Consider the following 25,013-nt stretch of genomic DNA (forward strand, 5'->3'; position numbering starts at 1 on the left):
AAAGTGCACCTCACCCAAGCCCACACCTCCACCCTATCCCCATAATCCAGTCACCCCACCCAACACTGAGGGCAATTTTGGACGCTAAGGGCAATTTAGCATGGCCAATCCACCTAACCTGCCCATCTTTGGACTGTGGGAGGAAACCGGAGCACCCGGAGGAAACCCACGCACACACGGAGAGAACGTGCAGACTCCGCACAGACAGTGACCCAACCCGGGAATCGAACCTGTGACCCTGGAGCTGTGAAGCAATCGTGCTAACCACTGTGTTGCTGTGCTGCCCAGATACTTGGACTGTTCCTCTGCTGTTAGCCAAACACTAAGCTGTACATATGCTGCACAATGTTCCCCATTGTGGCATTTTACACAGTATGTGTGATTCAGAAACAGGCCATTCAGCCCAACAGAACTGTTTTAAAAAAATATATATATTTATTAAAGTTTTTTACCAACACAATTTTTTCCCCTTACAAACAATAACCCCCCCCCGTAACAAAATAACACGAAATCTCACTGAGCAAGATATATAAATGGCAAAATGGTATATTTACATAGCTTTATACACTGGCTCTCTCCCGCACGTGCCAGTTTCCCCCCCCTTTATGTTATCTCCTGCTCACCCATCCCCCCAAGCAATCCCCCATTCCCCCCCCCTCCCAGGGTTGCTGCTGCTGACCGACCTTCCTCTAACACTCCGCAAGATAGTCTAGGAACAGTTGCCACCACCTGTAGAACCCCTGTGCACACCCTCTCAAGGCAAACTTAATCCTCTCCAGCTTTATGAACCCAGCCATGTCGTTTATCCAGGCTCCACGCTGGAGGGCGTCGCCTCCTTCCACATTAGCAAGATCCTTTGCCGGGCTACTAAGGACGCAAAGGCCAGAATGCCGGCCTCTTTCGCCTCCTGCACTCCCGGCTCGTCCACTACTCCAAATATTGCTAGCCCCCAGCTTGGCTTGACCCGGACTTTCACCACCTGAGATATTGCTCCCGCCACTCCTCTCCAGAACCCCCCCAGTGCCGGGCATGACCAAAACATATGGACATGGTTCGCCGGACTCCCTGAACACCTTCCACGCCTGTCATCTACCCCAAAGAACCTACTCCACCTCGCCCCTGTCAAGTGCGCTCTGTGAACCACCTTAAATTGTATCAGGCTGAGCCTGGCACACGAGGAGGAGGAATTAACCCTACCCAGGGCATCAGCCCACAAACCTTCCTCAATCTCCTCCCCCACCTCCTCCTCCCATTTACCCTTCAACTCTACTGCTAGCGCTTCCCCCTCTTCTTTCATCTCTTGGTGTATTGCCGAAACCTTGCCCTCCCCGACCCATACACCCGAGATCACCCTGTCTTGAATTTCTTGTGCCGGGAGCAACGGGAATTCCCTGACCTGTCGCCTCACAAAAGCCCTCACCTGCATATATCTAAATGCATTTCCCGGGGGTAACTCAAACTTCTCCTCCAGTGCCCCATGGCTCGCAAATGTCCCGTCAATGAACAGGTCCCCCATTCTTCTAATCCCCGCCCGATGCCAGCCCTGGAACCCCCCATCCATCTTCCCCGGGACAAACCGGTGGTTACCGCTGATCGGGGACCACACCGAGGCTCCCACTGCACCCCTGTGCCGTCTCCACTGGCCCCAGATCCTTAACGTTGCCGCCACCACCGGGCTCGTGGTATACTATGATGGCGAGAACGGCAGCGGTGCCGTCACCAACACCCCCAAGCTCGTTCCTTTACAGGATGCCATCTCCATCCTCTTCCATGCCGCCCCCTCTCCCTCCATAACCCACTTGCGGATCATCGCCACATTTGCTGCCCAGTAGTAGCTCCCTAGGTTTGGCAGCGCCAACCCTCCTCGGTCCCTACTGCGTTCCAGGAACCCTCTCCTTACCCTCGGGGTCTTATTCGCCCACACAAACCCCATAATGCTCCTACCTACTCTCTTGAAAAAGCCCTTGGTGATCACGATGGGAAGGCACTGAAACACAAACATAAACCTTGGAAGGACCATCATTTTGACCGACTGCACTCTACCCGCCAGCGAGAGCGGTAACATGTCCCATCTTTTGAAGTCCTCCTCCATTTGGTCCACCAACCTCGTCAGATTTAGTTTATGTAGGGCGCCCCAACTCCTGGCTATCTGGATCCCCAGATACCGTAAACACCCCACCGCCCTCCTCAGCGGTAGATCCCCTATCCCTCTTTCTTGGTCCCCTGCCTGTAATACAAAAGGCTCACTCTTCCCTACATTGAGCTTATAGCCCGAGAACTCCCCAAACTCCCTCAGAGTCTGCATGACCTCCACCATCCCCTCCATTGGGTCCACCACGTACAGCAACAGGTCATCCGCGTATAGCGACACCCGATGCTCTTCTCCCCCTCGGACCACCCCCCTCCATTTATCAGACTCCCTCAGTGATATGGCCAAGGGTTCGATCGCCAATGCAAACAACAGGGGGGACAGGGGGCACCCCTGCCTCGTTCCTTGGTACAGCCGAAAATACTCCGACCTCCGCCGGTTCGTCACTACACTCGCCACCGGGGCTCTGTAAAGGAGCTTAACCCAGCTGATAAACCCTCCCCCAAACCCAAACCTACGCAACACCTCCCAGAGGTACTCCCACTCTACTCGGTCAAAGGCCTTTTCCACGTCCATAGCTGCCACTATCTCCGCCTCTCCCTCCTCCGATGGCATCATTATCACGTTTAAGAGCCGCCGCACATTAGTGTTTAACTGCCTGCCCTTTACGAATCCCATCTGGTCCTCATGAATCACCCCCGGGACACAATCCTCAATCCTCGTGGCCAGCACTTTTGCCAATAACTTAGCGTCCACATTGAGGAGCGAGATCGGCCTGTACGATCCACATTGCAGTGGGTCCTTGTCTCGCTTTAGAATCAAGGAAATTGTCGCCTCCGACATTGTCGGGGGCAGGGTCCCCTCCTCTCTTGCCTCGTTAAAGGTCCTCACTATAGCGGGGCCAACAGGTCTACGTACTTTCTGTAGAACTCCACCGGGAACCCGTCCGGCCCCGGTGCCTTCCCCGCCTGCATACTCCCCAAACCCTTGCTCAGCTCCTCCAACCCGATTGGTGCCCCCAAATCAGCCACCTCTTGCTCCTCCACCCTCGGGAACCTCAGTTGGTCTAGGAATCGTCTCATCCCCTCTTCCCCCCCTGGGGGCTGGGATCTGTACAGCTCTTCATAGAAGGCCTTGAATACCTTGTCTATTTTCGTTACACTCCGAACCGTGGCTCCCCTTCCATCTTTGATTCCCCCTATTTCCCTCGCTGCCGTCCTCTTACGGAGCTGGTGTGCCAGCATCCGACTAGACTTTTCCCCGCACTCGTAGGTTGCCCCCTGCGCCTTCCTCCACTGTGCCTCCGCCTTCCCCGTGGTCAACAGGTCAAACTCCGTCTGGAGCCGTCGTCTTTCCCCAAGTAATCTTTCCTCCGGGGCCTCTGCGTATCTCCTGTCCACTCTCAAAATCTCCCCCACTAACCTCTCCCTTTCCATGCCCTCTGTCTTCTCCCTATGAGCCCTGATGGAGATTAGCTCTCCCCTGATCACCGCCTTCAACGCCTCCCATACCACCCCCACTCGCACCTCCCCGTTGTCGTTGGCCTCCAAGTACCTTCCCACACACCACCGCATCTGCAAGGAGTGCCACATCCAGCCGCCACAGCGGGCATTGGTCCCTCTCCTCTCCCAGCCCCATTTCCACCCAGTGCGGGGCGTGGTCCGAAACGGCTATGGCCGAATACTCCATCCCCTCCACCCTCGGGATGAGCGCCCTGCCCAGAACAAAGAAATCTATCCGGGAGTAGGCTTTGTGCACGTGGGAGAAGAAAGAAAATTCCCTGGCCTGCGGTCTTGCAAACCTCCATGGGTCCACTCCTCCCCTCTGATCCATAAACCCCCTGAGCACCTTGGCCGCCGCCGGCCTCTTTCCCGTCCTTGATCTGGAGCGGTCCAGTGCTGGATCCAGCACTGTATTGAAGTCCCCTCCCATTATCAGGCCTCCTACCTCCAGGTCCGGAATGCGCCCAACATGTGCTTCATGAATCCAGCATCATCCCAGTTCGGGGGCGTATACATTTACCAACACCACCCACGTCCCTTGCAACCTACCGCTCACCATCACATATCTCCCTCCATTATCCACTATGATAATCTTGGCCTCAAATGACACATGCTTTCCCACCAAAATTGCCACCCCTCTATTTTTCGCGCCCAGTCCCGAGTGAAATACCTGTCCTAACCATCCTCTTCTTAACCTGACCTGGTCCGCCACCCTCAGGTGTGTCTCTTGGAGCATAGCCACGTCTGCCTTCAGTCCCTTCAAGTGCGCGAACACTCGAGCCCTCTTCACCGGCCCATTCAGGCCCCTCACGTTCCACGTTATCAGCCGGATTAGAGCGGCTCTCTTTCCCCCCCCCCTCTCCCGCCGACTAGCCATCTCCTTTTCTGTGCCAGTCCCGTGTCCGCGTCTCCCTCGCCCTCCAGTCCCCCAGCTGGGGGACCTCCGTCCCGACCACCTCTTCTGTGCCCCATTCCCTTTCGGCCTGTGCAGCAGCAACCCTTCCCCCCGTTAGACCCCTGTCTAGCTTTTTTGGTCCCCCCATATCACTCCCGTAAGTCAGCTGACATCTGCTGACCCCGGCTTCCCCCGCCGTCCCTTTGACCCCCCCGTGTGGGAGTCTCCCAATCAATCCTTTGTTCCCCTTCCCGCCTTTCTTCCCGCGCACGGGAGAAAAAAAACCCGCGATTTCCAAAGCCTGCCCCGCCCCCTCTGGCGCAGCTCCTGTCGCGGCCTAGTCTCTCTCCCCCAGCCCATATAACATTTCCTGTGCGTGATTGACCCCCTATATACAACAACCATCATACTTCAACCCTCAAACACCACCCACCCTCACAAACCCTCAGTTAGAGTCCAACTTTTCAGTTTGTATAAAGGTCCATGCCTCTTCAGGCGTTTCAAAGTAGTAGTGTTGGTCCTTGTGTGTAACCCACAGTCGCACTGGCTGCAGCATTCCGAATTTCACTCCTTTCCGATGCAGCACCGCTTTGGCCCGGTTGAAACCCGCTCTCCGCTTGGCAACCTCCGTGCTCCAGTCCAGGTATATTCGGATCTCTGCATTGTCCCACTTGCTGCTCCGCTCCTTCTTGGCCCATTTCAGGACCCTCTCTCTGTCCGTAAACTGGTGAAATCTCACCACCATCACCCTTGGCGGCTCAGTTGCCTGGGGCTTCCTCGCCAGCACCCGATGTGCCCCGTCCAGCTCCAGCGCCTTCGAAGGGGCCTCCGCGCCCATCATCGCCCCGATCATCGTGCCTGCGTATGCCGCGGCATCGGCCCCCTCCACTCCTTCTGGGAGACCCAGGATCCTCAGATTATTTCTCCTCGACCTGTTCTCCAGGTCTTCGAGTCTTCCCGCCCACTTCTTGTGTAGCGCCTCGTGCTCCTCCACTCTCACCGCCAGGCCCAAGAGCTCGTCCTCATTCTCACTGACTCTTTTCTGTACCTCCTGGATCTTCACCTCGTGGGCCTTCTGGGTTATCCCTAGTCCTTCGATTACCACCAGCATAGGCGCCAGCATCTCCTTGCGCAGCTCCTCGAAGCAGCGCTTGATGAACTCCTGCAGCTCCGGCCCGCACTCCGCTTTGTCCCCGGCCGCCGCCATTTTGCTTTTGTTCCCTCGCTTCTCCCGCTGCTCCAATGCCGCTTTTTGGCCGTTGCACTTCGGGTCCGGTCCATAAAAGTTGGTAGGGGACCTCTCGCTTCTCTTCCCCACGGGTTGTCTGTAAAATAAATTCCATTGGGGCTCCTCTAGCGAGCCCGAAAGTCCGTAATCGCGGGAGCTGCCGAATCGTGCGGCTTAGCTCCGCACAGCTGCAACCGGAAGTCCGCCCAACAGAACTGTTGACAGCACTCAAGTGAGGAGACTAGAATCAAGTTTGTAACATACAATCTCTTGCATTAAATATCTTTCTTCGGCGGTCAAAACTACCTCGGCTGCCAGAGATGATCTCTTTGGCCCTGCTCTGGTTCGCTACAAGCCTAATGAAAGAAGGATTTGTGATTGGTGTTTACACTCCAAATAAACCTTCTGCCACTGTTCCAAATACGCCAGATAGCTTGATAGAAGTTGGTCCAAAGGGTGGCACAGTGGTTAACACTGCTGCTTCTCAGCGTGAGGGACCTGGGTTCGATTCTGACCTTGGATGACTGTCTGTGTGGAGTTTGCATGTTCTCCCTGTGTCTGCGTGGGTTTCCTCTGGGTGCTCCGGTTTCCTCCCATAGCCCAAAGATGTGCAGGTTAGGTGAATTGGCCATGCTAAATTCCCCTTGGTGTCCACAGGGTAGATGGGATTACGGGGATAGGGTGTGAGCTTGGGTGGAATGCTCTTTTGTAGGGTCGTGCAGACTCGATGGACCGAATGGGCTCCTTGTGATTTTATGAAATATATTGGTTCAGGTAGGTTGATCTAATTTGATCCAAATGCATATATAAGATATTGGACTCTCCGTTCCACAGATAATAAAACTCACTCTCAGGTTTAACTAATATTCAATGCTAATGATATTCTTTTATGCAGTCACAAGTTTGGAAGTAGTCTGCTGAACACTAATATTATGAAATCTTTGCATCGCAATCTTGCATATATGCAAATAAACTTTTGGCTGAGGAATTGGATCTCACTTCGCCTGTTTTATTGGTGTAAAATGGGCATCTAAAGATCCAATATAGGAGGCAATGTGCACCCACTCAAAGTTGTACAAGCCTTTGCTTTGGTTAGGGTGCCAACACAAGCGGCCTGTGCACATATAAAGGCCTCACGCTTGTTTCAGCCATCATCGCAAATTTCAAGTGCAACTCACTGCAGTTTCTCCAAGGAATTTTGAGGTGGGCAATAAATACTGCCCTAGCCGGTAACGCCCACATCTCAGGGATGAATAATTTTTTAAAAAATGCATATTGAATGCTAGCTTCAGTTTTACCTGGCATTTAGCAGAGAAACCAGCAGTCCTTAAGGGGGCTCCTGGAGGTTGCCACTCAGTGGATGGGTTTAAACGTTTATTACTTACCAGATTGTGGAGCTCGGATGTGCTGGGGACGATTCATCCCCTTCCAGTTGCCTCCTCCACCGAGGACCTTGGCCACAACTCACCATTGTTGAACAACTAAGGTCGGGGGATCGATTTACCTTGGTGTTGTTCAGGGCTTCATTAGGTATGTGCAGCTCTAGGATCAAGGCCCAAGTCAGGCACAATCCAGTTTCTTGACCTTTATGTTTAATAAAATGAGAGGACGTTTGCCTGGTCGAAGCTCCTCCTACCTGCCAGAACTTGGAATCAGGTTCTCTGACCAACGCATCATTGTGCATATAGGCATATGGGAGGGGAGGGGATTGCAAATAACTAAAATATGGCTCAAAGATAAACTTCCTTTACATAATTGGCTAAAGAAAAAGCTTGTGACCTATTTGTAATTCTGGCATCAGCTGCTTAGAAAGATGTAAAAAAATTGGCAGTAAATTTTGTACAATTGGAGATGTGGATAGTTGTCCCTGAAGTGTTCAGAATAGAAGGTGAGAAATTTAGTCAGTCGGTCATGCGCTGTTGAGTAAGGCCACCGGGTCACTGTACATTTGTGCATCTGATTCTATTCAGTAAAACTTTCTTTTCAGTAATGTCCAGTGCTCAGAGTGATAAAGTCCATTCTCCCGAGACTAGAAGGCTATACTGTGTTCACAAGCCTTGCATTCGATACAACATAGAAATCTCTCTATCTCAGATTTAAAATTAATAATTGTTCTGGCTTCAAGTGCTGTCTGTGGGATAGAGTTTCAAACCTCTAGCACCTTTTGCGACCATCCCTCCTGAATGGTCAAGCCCTAATTTTTAGTCTATGCCCCTAGTTTTAGAATCTTCAACCAGTGTAAACAGTTGATCTTTATCTACCCTGTCTTTCCCGGTTAATATCTAAAAGACTTTGATCAGATCACATAGATACATAGAAGATAGGAGCAGGAGGAGGCCTTTTGGTCCTTCGAGCCTGCTCCGCCATTCATCACAATCATGGCTGGTCATCCAACTCAATAGCCTCATCCTGCTTTCTCCCCATAGCCTTTGATCCCATTCTCCCCAAGTACTATATCCAGCTGCCTCTTGAATATATTCAAAGTTTTAGAATCAACTACTTCATGTGGTAATGAATTCCACAGGCTCACCACTCTTTGTGCGAAGAAATGTCTCCTTATCTCTGTCCGAAATGGTTTATCCTGAATCCTCAGACTGTGACCTCTGGTTCTGGACACATCCATCATTGGTAACATCTTCCCTGCATCTACCCTGTTTAGCCCTGTTAGAATTTTATAAGTCTCTATGAGATCCCCCGTCATTCTTCTGAACTCCAGCGAGAACAATCCCAACCTAGTCACTCTCTCCTCATACGACAGTCTCGCCATCCCTGGAAACAGTCTGAGCACCCCTTAAACTTTTAAATTCCAGTGGAAACAGGCCTAATTTGTGTAATCTCGCCTTGTATCTTTTTTTGTTTTATAAATTTAGAGTACCCAATTCATTTTTTCCAATTAACGGACAATTTAGCATGGCCAATACACCTAGCCTGCGCATTTTTGGGTTGTGGGGACGAAACCCACGCAAACACGGGGAGAATGTGCAAACTCCACACGGACAGTGACCCAGAGCTGGGATCGAACCTGGGACCTCGGCGCCGCGAGGCAGCAGGGCTAACCCACTGCGCCACCGTGCTTCCCCTCTCTCCTTGTATCTTAACCCCTGTAGACCAGATATAATTTTTGTAAACCTATGTTGCACTCCCTCCAAAGCCAATATATCAGGCGGCACGGTAGCGCAATGGTTAGCGCTGTTAGCACTGTTGCTTCACAGCGCCAGGGTCCCAGGTTCGATTCCCGCTTGGGTCACTGTCTGTGTGAAGTCTGCACGTCCTCCACATATCCACATGGGTTTCGTCCGGGCGCTCCGGTTTCCTCCCACAAGTCCCGAAAGATGTGCTTGTTTGGTAATTTGGACATTCTGAATTGTTATATTACCTTACGAAATATATATATATTACTCTCTTGAACCAGCCGCGTTGTTGATGAGTAATAGTCTTCTTTTAAATATAAACTAATTTATTGAGTAATATAAATAAATATTGTGAGTTCTTTAACCTAATAATCAACATTAGAGACAACTAGTTAAATTATACAATCCCGTGCTTTGATAACAAATAACTTCTCTCACTCTAGCTTTACTATGGCTGTTCTCTCTGCGCTCCTGATAAACACTGACATCAGAAAGAACGGGAAAACCTTTAATATAGGTTCTGATAGTGAGACCTCTAGTGTTCAATTGCCTGTACTAGCATTACATATATTGATAATGTGTATTGATATACAGAGATCACTACATGAATTCTCCCTCAGTGTACCCGAACAGGAGCCGGAGTGTGGCGACTAGGGGCTTTTCACAGTAACTTCATTGCAGTGTTAATGTAAGCCTACTTGTGACACTAACAAAGATTATTATCCTTATTATTATCCTTCCTAAGGTGTGATGCCCAGAACTTCTCATAGTATTCCAAGTGGGCTGCAAACAGGGTTCTGTTTGGCTGCAGCATAACCTCTGTGTCTTTATATTCCAATCCTCTAGATATAAAGGCTAGCATTCCATTAGTCTTTTTGATTATTTCCTTCACTTATTCATGGCATTTTAAAGATGTATGCACTTGAACCCCAAGTCTCTTTGGACATCCACTGTACTTAACCTCTTCCCATTTGGAAAGTACTCTGCTCTGTCCTTTTTTGGACCAAAATGGATAACCTCATATTTGCTTACATTGAATTCCATCTGCTGCAATTTTGCCCATATACCATTCAATATCTCCTTGAAATTTTATGCTATCAGCCAGACTGTCTACAATGTCGCGAAACTTTGTATCATCGGCAAATTTGGATATATTACTTTCTATGCCATCATCCAAGTTGTGAATGAATAATATGAATAATTGAGGCCCCAAAACAGATCTCAGTCACATCCTGCCAATTAGAGTACTTACCATTATCCCCACTCTCTGGCACCTGCCAATCAGCAAATTTCCTAATCATATCAATAATTTGCCCTCAACTCTGTAGGCTTAGTTAACAGTCTCTTATGTGAGACTTTATCAAATGCCTTCCTGGAAGTCCATATAAATAGCATCCGTACACATTCTCCTGTCCACTAACTCAGTCACCTCTTCAAAAAAGTTCAGTGAGATTTGGCAGATATCACCTTCACGAATCCACACTGGCTCTCCCTGATCGTCCAAAGTTTTTCGAGGTGTTCAGTCACCCCACCCCTGATCATAGACTCTAGCAATTTCCCCAACACAGATGTTAGGTTAACCGGTCAGTAATTCCCTGGTTTCCCCCTTTCACCCTTCTTTAAAAGTACAATTTTCCAATCCAGAGGGGGACTATATCTGAATCTAGTGAACTCTGATCTACAATGTGCTCCCCTTTTTCCTTTAACACCCTCGGATGGAAACCGTCAGGTCCTGGGGATTCGTCACTCTATAATTCCATAAATTTTCTAGTTAGTGATGCTGTACTTACGCTAACTGTATTAAGGCCCTGTCCACTATAGACTATTAATTTTTTCAGGAATTCCGGCAAGGTATCCTCCTTTTCAACTGTAAATACTGAGGCAAAGTCATTGTTCAACATGTCTGCCATTTCCCCATTAAAACAGTTAACTATTTTTGGATTTGAGGGGCTAAATGGCCTTCTCCTTTTCCTCTGTTCCTTCAATTGCATTCACTCTTCCTGGTTATAAGGCACTTTCATTTCTCAAACAGATGCCTTTTATTTTTAAGGACAGGTCGGGGAAGAAGGCAGGAATATAACTTCCTTGCATTTAATCTTCATTACAGAGTCAGATGTATCGGCTGTAATGATGTGATTAGTCATGACTTGATTGTTATTTAAAAGAACGGTCAGGCTTTTGCATATATTATATGCTGCTATAAAGAGACACTAATACTTATGTTGAGGCTGGATTTGGTATTAAATATATATATAATTTTAAAATTTGTGTCTCACAGAACACTTGAATTAGTACGTGGACAAAAGTGAAGAGTGAATATATTTTGGATGGAACAATTGTTCCATGTATGGATTATGAAAGGGACTTGGAGGCAGATGTGGTCAATTCAGCAGCAGAGAAAAGACTTACTGGAGTACAGTAGTAGTGGGGTCGAATGCAATTGAAAGAGGTGGTAATGCTCCTGTCTAGGACACTGCCGGACCAAAGTATTTGTGTGCACTTCTGGTCCATGTCATAAGACAGATCGGGTGCATTACAGGCCATCCAAAATCACACTAGAACTCAAGGTTCAATGTAATCAGGAAAGTTTGAGGAGGCTAGAGTTTTTCACTTGAATGTGACTTCAAAGTAGCCTACGGCTGGTTTTCAGAATTACAAAAGGAAAGGATCAAATTGCTCTGGGCAAATTGTGCGCTCTGATAAAATAGTTCAAAAATTAATGAACATAGTTTATCGTTCCAGAAATCAAGAGTAAATAGGAAATTCAAGTAGAACCATTTCACACAAAGGACAATATACATATGGAATGAGTTACCAGGAAATGTTATTGCAGCAAATAACGTCAGTGGGTGAAAGATCAACTGGATGCATTTCTGGAGAAGGAGGAACAAATTGAGGAAGCAGGAAGAGTGAGATTGAGCTATTTGACCATTTCCTGTTCTGAAACTATCTCATTTCTGTGAATTTTTATCTTACTGTAAATAATTGGTACCTTTAATAGTTATTTTTATTTTCATTACATTCAGGTTTTTTTATTCACATATGATTGGGACAAAACAGCATGCTTAATTGACAAAATGTTAGTACACAGCATTTTAGCATAAGTTCCTAACCGTCTATACTGTCCTCCAGGTCGCCTCAGTACAGGTGGTGAAAGATTGATTGGTTCACAGAAGCGCGATTCAGCAAGGCGCCGATCGTCTGCCATTATTCTATTAAAAACCAACATGCTGGTTATCAGCGGAGGAGACGGGTATGAAGACTTCCGCCTTACCAACAGCAGTGAGACTGTCGGCCGTGACGATAGCACCAACCATCTGCTTCTGTGGCGTGTGTGAGAAGAGTGAAGCCTGGTGTTGGCTACAAGACTACTGTTACTGTTTGTCTCCCAGTGTGCTTTGTCTAATGCTTGGGCATTTAGTCTCTGTGCGCATTATTTGTTTTATTTTACTGTACACGAGCAAGACCCTGAGTGAATGATCGGCAGTGCCATGTCTACAGATTGTGAAACGCTCCGCCTGAATTTTCTGCAATGCTTGTGGCGCTATAGTCTGTGTCGCACAGTATGACGTGGATATGAAATGGCTCAAGGTTGTGAGGGCTTTGACTGAGCACGTGGAACAAGAGAGGAAAGCCCCCATCACCAGTGATAATTATGGGTTCCCATTGATGAAAAAGAAGCCACTAAGTTTGGAATCAAGAAATTATGCAATGTGTTCCAGGAAGTTAAGTAAAAAAAAAGGCAAGGGGGATAGTGGGAATAATATTTTGTACAGGACACCTTCATTTATGGTCAGAGCTCTCTTCCCCTTTACCTCTTATCTGTTCGACCAAATGTTGAAACGCTGACTGTCCATTTTAGCAACAATTATGGGGAATCTTTATCTGTGCTTCAATCTGGTAGCAACGTGACTAAGTTTCAAGTAACCTTCAAGTAATAATTTTTGATGAGACGTTCATCTGTGAGAACCTGTCTAGGACAATGTTGGTGGTCTGCATGGATATTGTGACAGTGGACTTCTGTCTGTTTGTTGCTGTTTGAACTGAAGAGGCCTTTTGGAGATCAGAAGACCTCACTCTAATGCGTCATATTTATACGAATCGCAAAATGGAACTCACCGTGACATGCGTGTATGTACTGACATGCCCAAAACAGACATGTTTGTGAACCTTCATTCCCAGTGAATCTGCATGAGAATTGTGTTTGTCGTGTTATCACCTTTGGGACATGGTACAAATGTCTTTCCATGTGCTGTCACATTCATTCAGAGGACCGATGAATCGCATCATAAGTACCTCATTGTGTGTCCACAGTTGCCGTGTTCCAGTGTGTGCTTGGGTGTGTTCAACTGGCTTTGGAGAATGGAGCTGGTTCACACAGAAACTAGAGAGGGTGTGTCAAATGTCAATGTGCAATATGTGGCCAAGGTAATGGAGGACCATCACTTATTTAGAGCATTCAACTAGAGGACTGTCGGGACATTTGCAGAAGCAGCAGTTAATTAATGCCACATAGTCGGCTCAATCTGTCAACGGCCGTAATCACAATCGGAGCTACCATTTGGTCAGTTGTATCGCATTGGTCCTCCTGTACAGTATTTATGTTCATTTTAACTTAGTTACCTTTTACAGCACTTAATTTATGCATTTATCTTTTTGTTATAAAAGGTATCTCTAGAAATTTGACAAAGTTTGTTTTACATATTGTGTCTTAACCTGGTTGTTCATTCTGTGTAGTAGAGATTTTGAAAATGCAAGACTGAAGTATGCAGTTCATAACCTCGGTGAACAGAATGCGGTTTTTCCCAACTCCCTGTGGAACTTCCATTTTTTTCCCCCATAACAATTCTGTAATAAAACAAGTTATATTGTGAGATGCTTGGTGTTAAATCAGCGCAAGTGCAGAAGATGCTGTTTGGAATTTCTAATACAACTGAACAGTACACAATTAAACCATTATAAACTTGCTCTTCTCTTTACAGGTGCTCACTGACCTCTTGTGGGTTTCTCCCATTTTTACTTTTTATTCTTCGGAATTGGGTAGGATATTTGATGAAGGCTTTTTTACTTCTGAAAGTGGAAGCGGATTTTTGAATGACTCTCGGGGTCAAGGTAATGGGAATCCAAGTTGAACATAAGCCGTTACCGATGACAACAAAGTTCTGCACCCAGGGGAGTGGAGACAAGAATTTAGCCCAATATCTGTTTATTTTGTTCAATGACTTGGATCTTAAAGCCTTTCAAATGCAAGACATATAGATAAACTTTCTGATGTTAAGGTTACACTTCATACTTACCTCTTGAAAGACAAATTTCCAAAATTTAGGTTTAAAATCTGAAAATGAAGACAACTGCATTTCTGGCACGGCTCACACGCCGAGCCCCTTGCCCTGCTGGGTGCACAGGCACGATCGAATGGCCACGCTGCGCCTGGAAATCAGCGTGAGTAGCGCAACGTGGCCGATACAAGCCGGGAGACACTGCTCCCGGGATCTACCCGGCTCGCAATGCCTTGCAAGATCTAACACGCAAAGTTTCAATGTAAAGCCTGCCCATTGTGGGCGGGATCACTTTTGACATATCTGCATATTAGAGCGAGATAGCTAGTCTCACTGTAATATGCAGTTTCCTGAGGTACCCGAGCAGTGCCACTTGGGTGCCAGATAATGGGACATTGGCAGGGTACTGGGTTGGCACTGCCAAGGTCCCCTGTTGCCATTTTTCATGCGGTGGTGATTGGGTCGGGGGTGCCCTGTGCGAGGATTGAGGGGGGCCCAGGGACCCCCTCATTGTGAGTTGTGGCTTGGGGGGGTCAGGGGTTGTGTCGTGGGCTCCAGAGATCGGGACATCATTTAAAAATGGCGTCCTGATCTCTCGCTACACTGAGGAGTTCCAGCGAGCGGAGCTCTTCAGTGTAGAAAACCGGACTGTCAGCCTCGGCCATGCATTCTCCGCTGAGGCCCCTATCTAGCCCAAGTGGCGTTTGATATCCTTGTGTTTCTCTGTGCTGCGAGCGCCGGGAAACACGAAGCTAAACACGGTCGCTATGAGACTTTGTTCACATTTAGTTAATTCACGCCCAGTATTTCCTCGCAAACGATTTTGCCTGATAGAAACCCAAAGAGTGAAAGGCAGAATACCTGTTCTATTCTCCTCTGTCTTTTTCTTTCTAAATGCTGTATCAAAGGTCAAGCAGCCAATCACTGGTTTTAAAGACGTCAATAAATGTGAAGGGAAAATTCTGCCCTGCGCACCCCTTCCAGCTCTGGATAGACATGGATGTGATTCTAGAACTATGGATGTGATTCTAGAACTACGAAAAACAACAGAGACAAGCATTGAATTAAATGTTAATTAGTGATTGCTTAACCAGACTGCACAGGGGCTAGATTCCTGCTTTTAGTTAGGCTATCAGCTGGGTTAAAATGGTATCTGCAAAGAGGTGACACAGTGGTTAGCACTGCTGCCTCACAGCGCCAGGGGCCCAGGATCAATTCCGGTCTTGGGTGGCTGTGAGGAATTTGCACTTTCTCCCCGTGTCTGCGTGGGTTTCCTCTGGGTGCTCCAGTTTCCTCCCACAGACAAAGATTTGCAGGTTAGGTGGATTTGCCTTGCTAAATTGCCCCTTAGGGTGGGGTTGCAGGATTATGGTGAGGATTTGGGCCTAGGTAGGTGCTGTTTCGAAGGGTTGGTGCAGATCCGATGGGTCAAATGGCCTCTTTCCGTACAGTAGTGATTCTATAATCTGTGTTGTCATACAGTACATACAATCTGTCCAGTGAAATTCTTCATTATCAACTGGCTTTGAGTGTTGTTGGAACTACTCATCTAGGCAAATGGAGAATATTCCATAGAACGTGTGTCTTGTTGATGTTGGACAGTCTTTGGGGAGTCTGGCAGTGAGTTAATTGTTCCGTCTCTGACCTGCTCTTGCAGCCACATTCTGGCTGGACAAGTTCAGTTTCTGGTCAATGGTGACCTCCAGGATGATGATCCTGAGAAATATGTTTACTGTAATGCATAGAAAGAAGACCTGTTGATCCAGGAGTCTGGCATACTTGCTTTAGTGGCTGTCATTCTCAGTAGAAAGAAAGTGGCACTAATAGACTATTTTGCACTACACATTTTGGACTAATGAGCAGCCTCAGCTTTGCAATGGCCCAAAACAGGTAACGTGACTCTCTTATGATCAGCATCGACTTGAGGTAAACAAGTTGATGTCATCTTGGATTTCATTTGGTGAAGGTGAAAATGCAGCTTTAGTGCAGCATTACCCACTGTACTTTAGCCAATAGAATTTCAGCAATCATAAACCATGAACCACAAACCAGTGATTCCAATCGAACAGTTAAGAAATTGTGCAGAATGCAAACTCTATTAGCTCCCTATACCAGTGAAGCAATAGTTGCACAAGTTATGATGATGCTGATGTTTCCTCCCAAGGTGAACAGAGAGTTTTAATTGGCCCATAGTTAAATCGTGATTTCTAGATGTCTGGAGAATGATGGCGTGATGTGGAGGCTGGAAAAAGCTCAACATACTTAACGCTCAGAGAGCAAAGGAAGCTGTGTCAGTCGAAAGTCCTGAAGTCACTGATGCCGGGGAGGCAGAATTGTAGCTGCCTAGTATAAGCAATGAATTCTAAGTGCCTAGACTAATGTTGGATGTACAATTAGACTGAGTAACACAATTCAGGGGGAAGAGGTGTACATTGTAATACAACCCAGAATAATGATCTCACCAGCAAGAAGTTTACTTTCAGTTTAATTGTTTTTTTTTCATAATGTATCAAAAGGAAGGGAGAAAAGAATTGAACTTCCGATCAAAGAGCAGTTTGTAATGTGCAAGTGGGGAAATGGTGAGAGACAAGTAAGCTCAAAAGGCCCATAGAAGTGTTTTGTAGCGTCCATCAGAATAAGCAAATGAGCTCATTGAAACTTGTTTGGAGACATTTGGTGGGGGGGAAATCTTTTGTGCCCCTCGTGACGTATTTCTCTTCTGGTCCCTGAGACCAAGGGGATTTTGCATTGAATCCACCTTCCGTCGCCAGGAAACTAGTTTTGAATGCTCTGTGCCGAGTACCAAGAATGGGTAAAATAGAAAACTGATTGGTTGAAGTCACGGTGCATGTGAAAATAAATGGGCGACATGGTAGCGCAGTGGTTAGCACTGTTGCTTCACAGCTCCAGGGTCCCAGGTACGATTCTCGGCTTGGGTCCCTGTGCGGAGTCTGCACGCTCTCCCAGTGTCAGCGTGGGTTTCCTCCGGGTGCTCCGGTTTCCTCCCACAGTCCAAAGATATGCCGGTTAGGTGGATTGGCCATGCTAAATTGCCCTAAGTGTCCAAAAAGGTTACGTGGAGTTACGGGGATAGGGTGGAGGTGTGGGATTTGGGTTGGGTGCTCTTCCCAGGGGCCGGTGCAGACTCGATGGGCCGATTGGCCTCCTTCTGCACTGTAAATCCTATGAAATGATACACAACTCATCTTAAAAACTCCAGATCAGCTGACATTGCTGTTCATTCTTTGACCATTGAATCTCAGGAAAGATACAGCTACAGTGTAGATTCACCAGAATGACATCACGGCTTAAAGCATTGAGGATAGGCTGCATAAACCTGACTTTTGAGTTCAGAAAAATTAAGGGGTGATCAATTCAGGATATTTAAAATGATAAAGGGATTTGATAGGGAGGCCACAGAGAAACTATTTCCTTTGGTGGAGGAATCCAGCATAATCTTAAAACAGAACCAGGCCATTTAGGAGTAAAATCTAGACATTCCTTTTTATACAAGAGACCGTGGAAATCTGAAACCCCCCCTCAAAAAAAAGATAGCCGTGGCCAAGTCCCATGAAATTTCCAAGACTGAGTTCAATAGAATTTTGTTCGGATGTCAATGGAGATTGAGCCAATGCTGCTAAGCATATTTCCCAATTATCTGTACATCTTTTGGAGAGACCCATCTTAATTTTAAGCTTTGGAATGAATCCGGAAACAAGGCCAGAGAAGGAGTGAATCACACTAGTCACAAGAAATAAACAAAAAGACAAATGAGCCCGGGATTGGTATGTATAGTTACAAAGAACACCCTGCACCATCTTTTGAACCAGGATAAGGATCAACAGACAAGAATTAATTGAGGACAGAGAAATCAAATGGGTGCAGGAACATCGATGATCAAGCAGCTCAGAACAAAGTTGAGCACTTCAAAGATTACATTCAAATATATAATTGAAATATAGCGGCTCTATTCAAGACATTGGGAAGATTTTAATTCCCAGGCAGGAAGGTGGCCTAGTGAACAGCCTATTTGTCATCGAGTTCAGGAAATATATATTACTACAGTTACAGAATTCAGCATATATTCACCGTAGTTGTACCAGTTCCTTAAACTAATTTATGGCTGGAAGTGACTTCCTGGCTGTGAAACTTAGGCAGCTCAGAGGAAGTTAATGGAGTAGGATAAATATGAAGGGAGAGATATTACCAGTGCACAATGGTTTGGGAATGGGTGGGGGTCAGGGGAGGCCAACACGTTCTTCTGAGGTTCACCCCACAAAGGAGGATACGCACTAACCTTGAGTGGTTTCTTGGCCGATGATCAATTAGGAAAGCCACAGTTGCTTCTTTGCTCTGACTGACACTAAAATGGCGGTGGGGTCCCAATGACGTCATCGAGAACGTCTCTGGCTCTCTGAAGATGGACCCTCACTGCCTTTGGGCGGGTGACCCACAATCATTGTTAGGAATCCTTGGTTTGAGATGGTGCTGGCACCTCAGCACACAATGTTTCTCTGCCTGAAATGAATGCTGTGTCCTTTATGAATATCAGCAATTTCTAGTTGCTTGCTCACTGTGTCTTCATCAGTGGTGATAATAAGGAGTTTCTAAAAAAAATTAAATATTCCTTTCACGCATTTAAAAATTCAATTTGTCAAAGTACCACACATCTTCATGAATGTTGCTACTAAAAATGTCATTACCTGAAAACCTTTATATTAAAGACGTAAAGAAAAACACCACAAAGTAAAGAATAACTGCAGAAAGTTTTTTCCTGGGATTTTACCCATGGAGAGCTGATTTTGAAGCAGGCTGAAGAGGTTTGGAGACAGGCTAAGTTCACGGCCTGTCCAAGAATTGCCTGATTTACATGAGCCATTACAGTGGGTGATTTACCTGTACTAGCACAAACATTGTCACTGTGTTTCATTATATGTCATTCACGAGCATGATTACTTGTATTGGTTACTGACTGACATCCTAAAATTCCACATTGTTCCAGACAGCTGGCTTGCCAGATATTGTCCTGTGTGTCAGTGCTTCTTTATAACTAAAAGACACGTTAAATCTAATTCATGGTGCATGGGGGCATGATAAGTAAACACACAAGAAAAGTTCCCTTTTTCTTTTTAATATCCCATATTTTAATAGTTTCACAAACTTGTAGGCCAATTGGAAAGGATAGTGGTATCTTTAATGTGTCAGCTTGATATTAGGAGATTGCTTTGTAACTTACCTGAAAGGAACTTCATTGAAAAGTCACTTGTACCCGAGTTCAAAGAGCTAACAGTGAAATAAGAAAGACCTGAAATAAAACTTTATCCAGAAAGGAAACAGCAATTTGTTTGTGATATTGCAAATTGCTTGGCAATGGGAGAAGCCAACTTTGTGTATTGTAAATAATGGTATATATTTCCTCTTATGTACATACTGTTCTGTCTTTAATTGTTGATATGGATTTAATGGCATATTTTTATATACTTGTTTAAGCATCACTGGTGCGACTATTGTGCCAGGACATTTAAATTATAACTACTACAGTACTTTGACCATCCTGAACCATGGAAAGTCAAGTGAGTTTGTCATGTCTATCACGTAATGCTGTTATGTTTTGTCACTGTGGGATCTTTGTGATTAAAGTTCACTGGTGCCAGCTATTTACAATGTGTATCAGTGTCCTTTATTTCCATTGTTGGTTTTTTTTTGGGGGGGGGTATATTTAAGGAGGACCATTTCAGGGTGAAATGTTTGGAGTTGATTTTTGTTTAGAGACTAGGTCACGTTGATGTTTAAAAATGTATGGTGTTATGTATGCTGGTTCTTTGTCTGATACTGAATATTTGCCTGAAACTCTTATCTTACATTGGTTCCTTTAAGATTCTTCGTGCCGCCAGTCACTTTGTTGTATTGCCACTGGGAGAGTAGTACACTCTGCACTGTCCCCATACATCCATCGATTCAACTTCCGCACTCAAAATCCGATTGCGACTTGAAGAGAAAAGCAATTAAAAACACAGAACGCTGTTGACATATTTGGATTTAAAAAAAATATTTTTGTTAAGGCATATATATGAACAGTAACTACAAACAAACACAAGAACAAACAGGAACATCATATTAAATAAATATCTAACCAACAGCCCAACCCCACCCCCTGCCATTTCCCTCCTGTCCTTCCTTCCCCATTTTAACTCCTTTATCTCCTCCCTCCCCGCCCCTGCTGACATCTCAATTCACCTTGAAGAAGTCGATGAACGTCTTCCATCTCCTGGCAAGCCCATCAACTGATCCTTTTCAGACAAACCTAATTTTCTTCAACCCTAGGAACTCTGTCAGGTCGCTCACTCACACCGCCGATTTTGGTGACTCCGATTCCCTCCACGCCGGCAAAATCTGTCTGCAAGCTACCAGGGAGGCAAAGGCCAGGACATCGGCCTCTCTCACCCCTGGACTCTCAAGTCTTCCGACACTCCAAATATTGGCACTAAAGGACATGGGGCCACCTTCACCCTCAACACATCAGATATTACGTCTGCGAAGCCCTGCCAGAACCCCTTCAGTTCCGGACACGCCCAAAACATGTGAGCATGGTTTGCGAGCCTCCTCGCGCACTGCCCACACCTATCCTCCACCCCTTCAAAAAACCTGCTCATCCTGGCCACCGTCATGTACGCCCTATGTACAACCTTAAACTGGATAAGGCTGAGTCTCGCACATGACGAGGACGCATTCGCCCTCTTCCGAGACTCCTCCCACATTCCTGCCTCCATTTGCCCCCCCCCCCCCCAGTTCCTCCTCCCATTTAATAATAATCTTTAGTGTCACAGGTAGGCTTACATTAACACTGCAATGAGGTTACTGTGAAAAGCCCCTAGTCGCCACATTCCGTCACCTGTTCAGGTACACGGAGGGAGAATTCAGAATGTCCAAATTACCTAACAAGCACGTCTTTCAGGACTTGTGGGAGAAAACCGGAGCACCCAAAGGAAACCCACACAGACACAGGGAGAACGTGTAGACTCCGCACAGACAGTGACCCATCCGGGAATCGAACCTGGGACCCTGGCGCTGTGAATCAACAGTCCTAACCACTGTGTTACCATGCTGCTTGACTTCCCCTATCGGGGCTCTCTCCCAATCCTTTAGCTCCTTTTGGATCTTGGACACCTTGCCCTCACCCACTCCTTTCATCGATAGCACCTTATCCTAAATCCCAAGGGTAGCAAACCGGGAATGGACGGCACCTGCTTCCTCACAAAGTCTCAGACCTATAAGTATCTAAACCCGTGCCCACTGGGCAGCTCATATTCCTGCTCTAAGTCCTCGAAACTCGCAAATCTGCCGCCCCCAAACAGGACCCCAAACCGCTCGATCCCTGCCTGTCGCCACCCCGAAACCTCGCGTCCAACCTCCCCTCCCTGGTGCAAATCTGTGATTGTCGCAAATCGGTGCCCACACCAAGGCACCAACCTCAAATGCTGCTGGCACTGCCCCCGCACCCGCAGGGCCGCCACCATCGCTAGGCTCGTGGAGTACTTGGCCGGCAAGAATGGCAGAGGCGCCGTCAACAATGCCCCTAAGCCCGTTCCCCTGCAAGAGGCCGCATCCATCCGTCCCCATGCTGACCCCTTCCACACTACCCACTTCCTCACCATACCAATGGTTGCTGCTCAATAATAATTCATTTTGTTTTGTTTGGCAAGGCCAACCCGCCCACCCCACCCTCGCCCCCGTTTCAACAGCATCTTCTTAACCCGTGGGGTTTTCCCCACCCACACAAACCCTGAGACCAAAGTATTAACTTTCTTAAAGAATGATTTTGGGACAAAGATTGGTAGTTTCTGACAGACAAATGAGAGCCTCGGCAGCACCATCATTTTCACTGTCTGCACCCGCCCCGCCAGTGACAATGGCAACACATCCCGCCCCTTGCAATCCCCCCCTCATCTGTTCCACCAACCGAGCCAGGTCCAACTTGTGTAATTGTTCCCATCCCCGCGCACCCTGGGTGCCCAAATATCTGAAGCTCGCCCGCACCACCTTGAACGGCAGCTCTCCCAACCTCCTATCCTGTCCCTTGGCCTCGATCGGGAACACATCACCCTTCCCCATATTTAGCTTATTTCTGGAAAACCGGCAAGTCCTCCAAAATACTCATAATTCCCTCGAAGAATCGCAATGGGTCCGAGATATAAAGCTGCAGGTCGTCCTCAAACAGCGAGGCCATGTGCTCAACTCCCCCCACCCCCCCGCAACCCCCCACCCACCCCCACCCCTCCGGCACAATCCCCCTCCAACTCCTCAACGCTCTAAGCGCCATTGCCAATGGCTCTATTGCCAAAGCAAAAAGCAAGGGGGAGAGTGGGCACACCTGTCTTGTCCCACGGTGCAGCCCGAAGTACCCCAAGCTCACCCGATTAGTCCGCACTCTCGCGACCGGCACGCTATACAACAATTGGGCCCAATCCACAAACCCCTGCCCAAACACAAATTGTCCTAACACGTCCTACAAGTACTCTCATTCCACCCAGTCAAAAGCCTTCTCTGCGTCTATTGCCACTGCCCCCCCCCCCCCATGGCATCCACATTGAATAGTGGTATTGGGCGATTGAACCAACACTGCTCCAGATCTTTATCCTCCTTAAGTATTACGGATATAGACGCCTGCGATAATGTAGGGGGGAGCTCCCCCTTTTCCCTCGCCTCATTATATGTCCTCATCAGCAGGGGCCACAAACATCTTATAAAAGTCTACAGGAAAACCATCTGAGCTTTCCTGCCTGCATCATCCCCATGCCCTCCATCACCTCTACCAGTCCAATGGGGGACCCCAGCCCTTCCACCAGGTCCTCCTCCACCTTGGGGAACTCCACCCCATCCAGGAACAGTCGCATTCCTCCCCTCCCCCCTCCAACTCATAAAGCCTCCTATAAAACTCCTTGCATACCCCATTTACCCCCACTGGGTCCAGTACCACTCTTCCCCTCCCATCTTTCACCCTTCCAATCACCCTCGCCACCTTCTACTTCCTAAGTAGGTGGGCTAGCATCCTACTCGCCTTCTTCCCGTACTCGTACACTGCCCCTCTGGCCCTCCGCAACTGCCCCACTGCCTTCCCCGTGGACACCAGCCAGAACTTCATCTGGAGCTTCTGCCTCTCCTTCAACAATCCCGCCTCCAGAGTCTCCGAATAGCTACTGACCACCTGCAGGATCTTGACCAGCAACCTTGTCATCTCTCCGCGCTCCACCTTTTTCCTATGCAACCGGATTGATATGAACGCCCCCCCCCCCAAAACCACTGCCTTGAGTGCCTCCCACAGCGTGGCGGCCGAGACCTCACCTGTATTGTTTAGTTCCACATACTCCAGAATGGCGGCCCTCACCCGCTCGCACACCTCCCCATCCGCTAACAACCCCATGTCCAATCTCCACTGCGGGCGCTGGGCACCCCCCCTCCCCAGTCCACTTGCAAGTCCATTCAGTGCGACGCGTGCTCTGAAACCACGATCGCTGAGTACCCAGAGCCGACGACCCACGCCAGCAACGTCTAGTCCACCACAAACAAATTAATCCGAGAGTACACCCAGTGTACATTGGCAAAGTCCGAAAACTCCTTCGCCCACGGCCTCCCAAACCTCCATGGGCCGATCCCCCGCCCCCATGCGCTCCAGGAACCTCTTCAGCTCCTTCGCCACCGCCGACACCCTGCCCGTGGGCTTGACCGGTCCAAACCTGGTTCAATGACCATGTAAAAGTTCCCTCCCATGATCAACCGGTGCGAGTCCAGGTCCAGGATCTTCCCCAGCATTCGCCTCATAAACTCCACATCATCCTAATTTGGGGCATAAACATTTACCAAAACCACTGGCATCACCTCCAGCTTCCTGCTCACCATCACAAACATCCCTCACGAATCTGCCACAATATTCCCCACCTCAAACACCACCCATTTATTTACCAACACTGCCACCCCCACGTCTTCATGTCTAATCCTGAATGAAAGACTTGCCTACCCACCCTTTCCTTAGCCTCGTCTGATCCCCGATCTTCAAGTGCGTTTCTTACAAGAAGGCCACATCCGCCTTCAAGCTCCTCAAGTGTGCAAACACTCGTGACCATTTGACTGGCCCATTCAGCCCTCTCACGTTCCATGTGATGAATCTGGTCGGGGGGCACCCCGCCACCCTGGCCTGCCGGACAACCACATCCTTTCTTGGGCCAGCCCCCAGCCCGTGTCACAAGACCCTCCAGGCCCACCCTCGGGTGCCCATCGTCACCGCTGCTTTTCTTGGTGCGCCAAATCAGCCACACCATTGTCAACAGCCCACGCTCCACCCCCTCCCCTGAACAAAACAACAACCAATCCCCCTCTACTATGCTAAGCACCTGGCCATCCCCCACTGTGCTCCCATTAACTAGCCCGTCCAGCTAGCCTGACAGCCCCTACCCAAGTCGTCTGAGCCTCCTACTCCCCACTGATTCCCCTCCTCCGCTCATATACCTCCATAACACAAACAACAATGAAACAAGAAAAAAGGTGCACTCACCCTCAACGCTCCCCAAACATCCCGCCACCAAACCCAACAAAATATCTCGAATGAGAGAAGTTTTCCAACAACCAACAAACAAAAATAAAAAAGAGAGAAAAAGCAAACATCTGCCCACCCCTCCTCCTGCCAGTCCATTGTCTCTTAAAAACTCCATCGCCTCCTCGGTGCCCCAAAATCATATTCTCGGCTGTTAAATGTTACCCAGAGGCGGGTTGGGTACAGCATCCCAAACTTCACCCCCTTTTTGAAGAGGGCAGCCTTTACCCGATTAAACACGGCTCTCCTCTTTGCCAGGTCCGCACCCAGGTCCTGGTACACCCAAAGCTTGTTGCCTTCC

At 47.8% G+C, this 25,013-nt stretch overlaps 1 protein-coding gene across 1 annotated transcript in view; it reads left to right on the top strand.

Moving 5' to 3' along the window:
- The window catches only part of LOC140391997 (rho guanine nucleotide exchange factor 17-like), a 570,574-nt gene extending 550,793 nt beyond the window's left edge, over positions 1-19,781 (top strand). Inside the window, exon 21 of the mRNA XM_072477120.1 lies at positions 11,978-19,781. Within this exon, the coding sequence (XP_072333221.1) occupies positions 11,978-12,183 (206 nt within the window). The 3' untranslated portion in view covers positions 12,184-19,781. The remainder of the gene's footprint in view (positions 1-11,977) is intronic.
- The last annotated feature ends 5,232 nt before the right edge of the window (positions 19,782-25,013 follow it).

Source organism: Scyliorhinus torazame, chromosome 15 (genome assembly GCF_047496885.1).
Source record: "Scyliorhinus torazame isolate Kashiwa2021f chromosome 15, sScyTor2.1, whole genome shotgun sequence".
In the NCBI taxonomy this organism is placed as follows: domain Eukaryota; kingdom Metazoa; phylum Chordata; class Chondrichthyes; order Carcharhiniformes; family Scyliorhinidae; genus Scyliorhinus; species Scyliorhinus torazame.